Below are 9,043 nucleotides of genomic sequence, written 5' to 3'. Positions count from 1 at the left end.
CTATCTAAGGCCCAATGAACTGAATGATTAACAGAAAAGGGATTACAAGCACAAGTTTAACTCAATAACATAATCAAATCATAAGCTAGAGGGGTATAAAATGATATACAATTATGAACTGATCACCAATCTCTAGAACTACCCAAAACACCAACCACTCCAATTAGGAACGAACTGCCTTTGAACTTGAATTGTCCAATTTCTTACACCTATTGATTTCGGATCGGGCCCAAACCTTGGGCAACATCATAATATGGTGGGAAGAGTCATTTGGTTAAGTTTAAGTGAAATCCGATCTCTAGAACTACCCAAAACACCAACCACTCCAATTAGGAACGAACTGCCTTTGAACTTGAATTGTCCAATTTCTTACACCTATTGATTTCGGATCGAGCCCAAAACTTGGGCAACATCATAATATGGGGGGAGGAGTCATGTAAAAACCCAAACCTTAATTATTATTTAACTATTAATTTAATGAAGGAAAAGACTAAACTACCCTCGGAATAATTTATTAGGTTTTAAGTTGACTTTTTGACCGAGAAAGAATTTGGAAAATCCACTTGTACCACTGCATAGAGCACGACAAAACGAGTCCGTAGACACGTAATGGGCTCAATTCCGAGTCGTATTGAAGATAATACGATCAAATTATGAAAAAGGGGATAATTGAAATTTTGGAAAAAAAGTCAGATTTTAAAACCAGATTTCTTCTCTCTCTCCTCACTCTCTCTCTCTCTCTCCCCACGTCTCTTTCCTCTCTCCCCCAACTGTGCTTCAGCCGACCACCACCAAGCCTCTCAACCACCACCACGGACGCCGGACAGGCCAAGAATGAACCAGTGCCACCTCCCCCAGCCGTCCGACGCCTTCCCCCGCCGTCCAGCCGCCACGAAGCTGCCAGAAAAAAAAAAAACCAGAAAATCGCGCCAGATTTTTTCTGAATTTTCAAACCCTCGTTCTCCCTCCTCCGGTCACCGAATCGGACGAATTAGGTATGGTTTTTCGACTGATTTTCATGCTCTAGTTGATGGTTGGGTAGGATTGGAGAGATTTTGAGGTTTAAGAGGTTAATTTTCGAGTTAAGTTTCTGCCGAGCTTAGGATGCCGGAATCAGTCACTTCCGGTCACCTTTTGGCCTTAGTCCAAGAACAAAAGTGGTTCCAAATTTTGTGTTTTACCTAAACTAGGAGTTTGGGCCGGCGGTTTAGAGATTTTCCGGTCGCCGGAATTGTTAGGCACACCCACACGCGGCCGGCGCGTGGACGGCGCGTGGGCCAGGTATCAGGGACCACTCTTGGTCCCAGAACGATCCTCGTGTCCTCACGAGCGCGTAGGATTTCGCGGATCTCAATTCGGATAACGTTTGAACCCCGAACGGATCTCGCATAGTGTGCGTTTTCCGGGTTCAATATGTTCGGACCGTTGGATCGTAGTCAAACTGGAGTATGTCGTTCTAGGTAATTTCAGGATCGTGTAGGATTCGACGGATCGTCAATCGGAGTCCCGGATGCTCCGAAAAAGTCAACCCTAGGGCTAGATTTACGGAAAATCGTTCGTTCGTCCGATCGTGCGATCGTGAGCAATCCGACCGTCCGATCGAGACCAAACTCTCGAGACATGTGTCCTAGGCTTGTTGGAACCTCTAGGAACGATCAGATCGGAATTCTGAGGTCGTGGACCCCACGGGGTCCCAAGTTGACTTTTAGGGACTTTATCGCTTTTGAGTCCCGAGATACTTCTAAAGCGTGTCCACTGAGAGGAAAAGCTAATGTGGGCATAGGAATGACTTTTAAAGTGATGCACGCACTTTTAGGAGCCGGGGGTCAGGGTTTTTAATTTAATATTATATTACTGAGCAGAGTTTTTAATAAAATATTATGATGGTTATACAGGCACACGGGCACCAGGTGACCCGCAGGAGGGACCTTCAAAGGGTCCAGCTAGCTCAGAGTATCTGTGAGTGGACTGTTTGTTTTATAAACGTTTTATGCATTTTAATTTCATTATTTGATCTTGAATAAGTTTTACTGAATACAGCTTTCCTAGCATGACTTGATAGATTTAAATATTTCTGTTTATTTATGTGCTGCCTAGTGGAACATTTAAAAAAGGATTTGGAAAGTTAGAACTGAGGTATTATCAGATTAAATGGCAGCAGGATTTAAGGAATAGTTTTATAAGTAGTTTTATAAACTTTAATCTTTTTCAAGAATTATATATATATATACATTTATTTTAGGCCACCATAGGTACCCAAGGTTGCCTTCAGTATAATAAATGTTGCCTCGGAAATAAAGTTGCCTTTGGAATAAAATTATGTTGCCTTCGGTTATATTGATGTCGACGGACATCCAGTTGCCTTCGGGTAAGTCAGCATGCTAGACACCGCCCCACGAGTTTCGGGGACGCCCAAACCGTGGGTGTGAGGAATGCGGATCAGGCCGACCAAGTGTCCCCTGAATTCTGCTAGGATTGCGGCTCGGGTTGACTTTGTGTTTCCCGAGGTCTGCTAGGACGTGTCACTCCGGTGGCATGAGAATGGAATTGACGGATTATAAAGGAATTGACGGAAATTAAAGGAATTGACGGATTATAAGGAATTGACGGATTACTAAATGGGTACACCTAGGTGGTAGATTTAAAGTGTTTTCAATGTTTTCAAAGACTTAACAATTGATCAAGTATATGATTGATATATATGTATATAAATATGATTACATTGATTTCAGTACAATTATGAATAAAGAAATGTTATAGTTTCTTAACTGTTTTTACAGAGGGGTTAGTATGTTTTTATGCTACTTTCTAAACTTTGTTTTTGGTCCACTCACCTTTTTAATGTTTTGCGCCCCCAGGCAGTAGTCGTGCGTCAGTGCTCCACCATCGGGCCGAGTCCTTTTTCCGCCGCCTTCCTTGACAAAGTAGGGTTTTGTTTATTTATTTTTTTGTACTTGTAACCTACTCTGTATAAATGCTCTGATATTGCCCTAGAACACTTGTCTACCTGTTAGTATGTAAAATCTTTGTATACTGGCAGTTGGTGTATATTTTATATGCATGTTTGACATGTGTAATCTTGGGTTTGGTCCATTTCAGGGGAGACTCTGCTGAGTTTTTCGGCAGAAGTCAAACTCCAGTTGTTTTAGAAATTGTTTGACTAGAAGGGCAATTAGGTCATTTGTGCCCGGCACTTGCCAGGTGTCGGACACGCACAGGGTTCGGCTCGGATTCCAAAGTGGAATTTGGGTCGGGTCCTGTCAACTTGGTATCAGAGCATTAGGTTAACTTCCTGTAGACTCCGCACTTTTTGTGCAATCCAGTTTTAATGAGTTTCTGTTTCTTGTGACAGAATCATGGGCCCTAAACGTGGTGGCACTCGCCGAGGGACTAGACAATCACCCCGACTCTGGGAACAGGATCCCCAGGCAGAACCAGAAGAATCCCCTATTCCTTCGTCAGTACTTGAACCGGTAGGGCAGTTAACTGTTGGAGACCCAGCAGGGGCCGAACCAGTGATTCCCACTTTGCCGGGAGATGTCAGTTTCTCGCAGACTTTGGAATTGTTGACTCAGGCCCTATCCAGAACTGGGCAATCCAGGGATCTTTCTCTGAGTTACGTAGATCAGGCAAGGAGGTTAGGGGCCACCGATTTTGACGGTGATGGTGGCCCAGCTGTAGCTGAGGAGTGGATAGAGAGGATAGAGTGGCTTATCGAGGTGATGGCTGTTCCGCAGGATCACAGAGTGACCCTGGCCACTTTATTTTTGGCTAGAGATGCTAAATATTGGTGGGAATCAATCAGGAGGAGATATCAGAACCCATCAGCCATTACATGGTCAAATTTCAGAGCAGTGTTTGATGTGCAGTTCTATCCACTCGCATACCAAAATATGAAGATGGAAGAGTTTCTGCAACTAAAACAAAGTGGGATGACGGTAGTGGAGTACGAACATAAGTTTAACGAGTTATCTAAGTATTGCATTCCACTGGTCGCAAATGAAAGAAAGAAGTGCCAATTGTTCACCAGAGGCTTGAAGGCTTCGATCAGGGATATTGTGATTAATCAGCGGCTAACTAATTTCGCAGACCTGGTTATGACGGCCTCACTGATTGAGAGTAGCCAGTTGATGGTCAAAGTACGGGGGGATTCCCGTAGGCGACAGTTTGAGGTGGGTGGTCCTAGTCAGGGGTCATCGAAAAGGGGTAGTTTTAGTTCGGGATCATCTAGCAGCCGTAGTTATGGAGATTTTCGACCTGGAGTTAGTTCCAGTGGGGGCTCTAACCAGAGTGGCAGTTTTGGGAACCGCTTTAGAGGTGGTACAACTAGAGGTGCAGGGAGACAGTTACAGTCAAATTCGAGCAGGAGAGGTCATCCCCAGTGTGTAGAGTGTGGCAGGTACCATTCTGGACCTTGTCAACAGGGTGCTCCTGGATGCTATAATTGTGGACGGTCTGGACATTTCCGGAGGGAGTGCCCAATGCTCTTTCAGGGTGGAGAGATGACAGTTGCACCGACTCAGGGAACACCACAGTTTTTAGGGGCTTCGTCTAGCGGTGGGGCCCAAACCAGTGTAGCCAGCAGAGACGGTTGACAACAGAGGGGACGAGGTGGACATTCCAGGGCTATGAGTAGAGGGTACATTATGTCGCAGCAGGAGGTACAGGCGTCACTTGACACAATTACAGGTATTACACTAGTTGTTGGAATTTCTGCTAGAGTTTTAGTTGACTTTGGGGCTACGTATTTGTGTGTCACACCTAGTTTTGCCCACAACACTGACGGGAGACTCTCAATTCTACAAATGAGCTAGCGATCTCCATACCTACAGAAGAGACCTTTATGGTTGGTGCAGTGTATCGAGTTAGTGGTGTTGGTAGGAGATGTATTTCTGGAGGTGGATTTGATTCCCCTAGATAAGGTCGGGTTGGAGGTAATTTTGGGGATGGATTGGTTAGACAAGCACTAAGCCTCAGTAGATTGTTCAGAAAGGAGGTCTTGTTCCGTAGTCCCAGACGACCTGAGGTGACATCTTACGGTGAGCGCAAAGTCCTTCCATCTTGCCTCATTTTAGCTTTGAGGGCAAGACGGTGCTTAGAAAGGGGTGTTCAGGATACTTGGCGCATGTTGTCGTCACCCGAGAAAATGGATTGAGATTGGAGAATATTCCATGGTACAAGAATTTCTAGATGTGTTTTCGAAGGACCTTCAAGGTATATCACCTCACCGAGAGCTTGAGTTCACTATTGAGCTCGCTCTAGGTACGAACCCCATTTCTCAGGCGCCGTACATATTGGCACCAGAAGAGTTAAGAGAGTTAAAGGCTCAGTTACTGGAGAGTTCTAGGAGAGTTATAGGAGTTGGTAGACAAGGGTCTCATCCAACCCAGTTTCTCACCATGGGGTGCTCCAGTATTATTGTTGGGTAGAAGAATGGCACCATGAGATTGTGTAGTGACTACAGGCAGTTGATTAAGGTCACAGCAAAGAACCGGTACTCGTTGCCATGGTTAGATGGTCTGTTTGATCAGCTTAAGGGTGCCAAGGTATTTTCTAAGATTGATTTGAGGTCAGGTTATCATCAGCTACGTATTAGGGAGGAGAATGTGCCTAAGACAGCAGTTCGGACGAGGTATGGGCACTATGAATTTCTGGTGATGCCATTTGGATTGACTAACGCTCCAGCTGCGTTTATGGATCTCATGAACAAGGTGTCCGATGTTACTTGGAACACTTTGTGATTGTGTTCGTAGATGATACCTTGGTATACTCCAAAGTCAAAGGGGGGCACATCCAGTTTTTGGAAAGTGTGCTGAGGACTTTGAGGCGGAAACAGATGTATGCCAAGTTCAGCTAGTGTCAATTTTGGTTGGACAGAGTGAGTTTCTTGGGGCACATGATTTCTACATAAGGTATTGATGTGGATCCCCAGGAAGTTGTGGCAGTAGTGAATTGGCCACAATCAACTAGTGTTATTGAGATACGGAGTTTCCTTGGGTTAGCCGGGTACTATCGTCGCTTTGTGGAAGGTTTCTCTACCATAGCGGCACCTCTCACTCGTTTGACAAGGAAGGGAGTCAAGTTTGAATGGTCAGATGAGTGTGAAGAGAGTTTCAATGAACTCAAAACCAGGTTGACCATCGCTTCGGTATTGGCACTACCGGACGACACGGGGAACTTCGTAATTTACAGTGATGCATCCCGACAAGGATTAGGTTGTGTGCTGATGCAGCATGGTAGGGTAATCGCTTATGCTTCTAGGCAATTTAAGAAGCATGAGTTGAACTATCCTACTCCTGATTTGGAACTTGCCGTGGTAGTGTTTGCTCTGAAGTTTTGACGACACTATCTTTATGGGGAAACGTGCTAGACATTTAAGGATCTTAAGAGTTGAAGTATCTGTTCACCCAGAGGGAATTGAACTTGGGGCAAAGGAGATGACTAGAGTTATGAAAGACTATGAGGGATCTATCGAGCATCACCCAGGTAGAGTAAATATGGTAGCTGATATCCTCAGCAGGAAGTTCTCGGGATCGGTACCTCATTTTCGAGGGAGGTGTCTGCCATATTTGGTGGAAAGGAGGAAATTGAGAGTTGGGCTAGGTATGGATGATCAAGGAGCACTGTTAGCTACTTTCTATGTGAAACCAGTGCTAGTTGAGCGAATAATTGAAGCCCAGTCTCGAGATTTGTTAGTCTGTACACTGAGATTAGAGGTTGAGATTGGCGACAAGACGGATAACTCAGTAAGGGATGATAGAGCCTTGAGGGTAGGCAAGAGGTTGTATGTTTCTAATGATGAGGCACTGAAAAGAGAAAATCTTGATGAGACCCGTTGGTCCGCTTTTGCCATGCACCCTAGCAGCATTAAGATGTATTGTACTCTAAGGGAATAGTACGGGTGGCCTTTCAAGAAGAGAGAGGTAGCAGAGTACGTTAATAAAGATCTGGTTGTCAGCAAGTTAAGACAGAGGGACGGAACTCATCAGGATTGCTGCAACCACATCCGAATAAGTTAAAGCACATTACTATGGATTTCATGTTCACGCTTTTCGGACCCTGAGGAAGTACGATGAAGTTGGGTATTTTGGAAATTATCGCCTTGGAAAGGCATAGTGAGATTTGGGAAGCGGGGGAAAACTAAGTCCTCGCTAGATTGGGCCATGCGAGATTGTTGAGCAGGTGGGCGTAGTAGCTTACAAACTTGCATTGCCAGCAGATCTTTCCTGTTTATTCGACGTATTTCACGTATCCATACTCCAGAAGTATATTTCATACCCATTTCATGTCTTGGAAGAGCAGCTCATAGAATCGATGGATGACTTTGAGTTGTGTGGAGCAACCTGTTTAGATTCTAGATTGGAAGATGCAAGTGCTTCGATCCAGAGAGATTCCACTAGTGAAGGTCTTGTGGAGGAGTCACGATGTGGAGGAGGCCACTTGGGGACCTGAAGAACAGGTGCTGGCCCAGTATACTTACCTCTTCGAGTGACAGGTACGTAAATTTCGAGGACGAAATTTTCATAAGGGGGGTAGATTGTAACAACCCAAACCTTAATTATTATTTAACTATTAATTTAATGAAGGAAAAGACTAAACTACCCTCGGAATAATTTATTAGGTTTTAAGTTGACTTTTTGACCGAGAAAGAATTTGGAAAATCCACTTGTACCACTGCGTAGAGCACGACAAAACGAGTCCGTAGACACGTAATGGGCTCAATTCCGAGTCGTATTGAAGATAATACGATCAAATTATGAAAAAGGGCATAATTGAAATTTTGGAAAAAAAGTCAGATTTTAAAACCAGATTTCTTCTCTCTCTCCTCACTCTCTCTCTCTCTCCCCACGTCTCTTTCCTCTCTCCCCCAACTGTGCTTCAGCCGACCACCACCAAGCCTCTCAACCACCACCACGCACGCCGGACAGGCCAAGAATGAACCGGTGCCACCTCCCCCAGCCGTCCGACGCCTTCCCCCGCCGTCCAGCCGCCACGAAGCTGCCAGAAGAAAAAAAAAACCAGAAAATCGCGCCAGATTTTCTCTGAATTTTCAAATCCTCGTTCTCCCTCCTCCGGTCACCGAATCGGACGAATTAGGTATGGTTTTTCGACTGATTTTCATGCTCTAGTTGATGGTTGGGTAGGATTGGAGAGATTTTGAGGTTTAAGAGGTTAATGTTCGAGTTAAGTTTCTGCCGATCTTAGGATGCCGGAATCAGTCACTTCCGGTCACCTTTTGGCCTTAGTCCAAGAACAAAAGTGGTTCCAAATTTTGTGTTTTACCTAAACTAGGAGTTTGGGCCGGCGGTTTAGAGATTTTCCGGTCGCCGGAATTGTTAGGCACACCCACACGCGGCCGGCGCGTGGACGGCGCGTGGGCCAGGTATCAGGGACCACTCTTGGTCCCAGAACGATCCTCGTGTCCTCACGAGCGCGTAGGATTTCGCGGATCTCAATTCGGATAACGTTTGAACCCCGAACGGATCTCGCATAGTGTGCGTTTTCCGGGTTCAATATGTTCGGACCGTTGGATCGTAGTCAAACTGGAGTATGTCGTTCTAGGTAATTTCAGGATCGTGTAGGATTCGACGGATCGTCAATCGGAGTCCCGGATGCTCCGAAAAAGCCAACCCTAGGGCTAGATTTACGGAAAATCGTTCGTTCGTCCGATCGTGCGATCGTGAGCAATCCGACCGTCCGATCGAGACCAAACTCTCGAGACATGTGTCCTAGGCTTGTTGGAACCTCTAGGAATGATCAGATCGGAATTCTGAGGTCGTGGACCCCACGGGGTCCCAAGTTGACTTTTAGGGACTTTATCGCTTTTGAGTCCCGAGATACTTCTAAAGCGTGTCCACTGAGAGGAAAAGCTAATGTGGGCATAGGAATGACTTTTAAAGTGATGCACGCACTTTTCGGAGCCGGGGGTCAGGGTTTTTAATTTAATATTATATTACTGAGCAGAGTTTTTAATAAAATATTATGATGGTTATACAGGCACACGGGCACCAGGTGACCCGCAGGAGGGACCTTCAAAGGGTCC

The 9,043-nt window shown here is 45.3% G+C and overlaps 1 protein-coding gene, 1 long non-coding RNA gene and 1 pseudogene across 2 annotated transcripts; all 3 read left to right on the top strand.

The window, feature by feature from the left end:
• Positions 1-795: 795 nt before the first annotated feature.
• Positions 796-3,260, top strand: LOC148293822 (uncharacterized). The gene is made up of 4 exons (XR_015836719.1): positions 796-995; positions 1,896-1,959; positions 2,859-2,924; positions 3,100-3,260. It is a non-coding gene; the product is annotated as an uncharacterized LOC148293822 (long non-coding RNA).
• A 96-nt stretch (positions 3,261-3,356) lies between these two features.
• On the top strand, positions 3,357-4,814 carry LOC148293821 (uncharacterized; annotated as a pseudogene).
• A 1,539-nt stretch (positions 4,815-6,353) lies between these two features.
• Positions 6,354-6,896, top strand: LOC148293820 (uncharacterized). The gene has a single exon (XM_088254611.1). It carries the CDS (start codon positions 6,354-6,356, stop codon positions 6,894-6,896), a length of 543 nt encoding a protein of 180 aa, XP_088110737.1.
• The last annotated feature ends 2,147 nt before the right edge of the window (positions 6,897-9,043 follow it).

The sequence above is a fragment of the Prunus avium genome, chromosome 6 (assembly GCF_965620075.1).
Source record: "Prunus avium chromosome 6, drPruAviu1.hap1.1, whole genome shotgun sequence".
NCBI classification, from domain to species: Eukaryota; Viridiplantae; Streptophyta; class Magnoliopsida; order Rosales; family Rosaceae; genus Prunus; species Prunus avium.
Note: the sequence above shows the minus strand (reverse complement) of the source record. Positions and strands in the feature narration are given on the sequence as shown.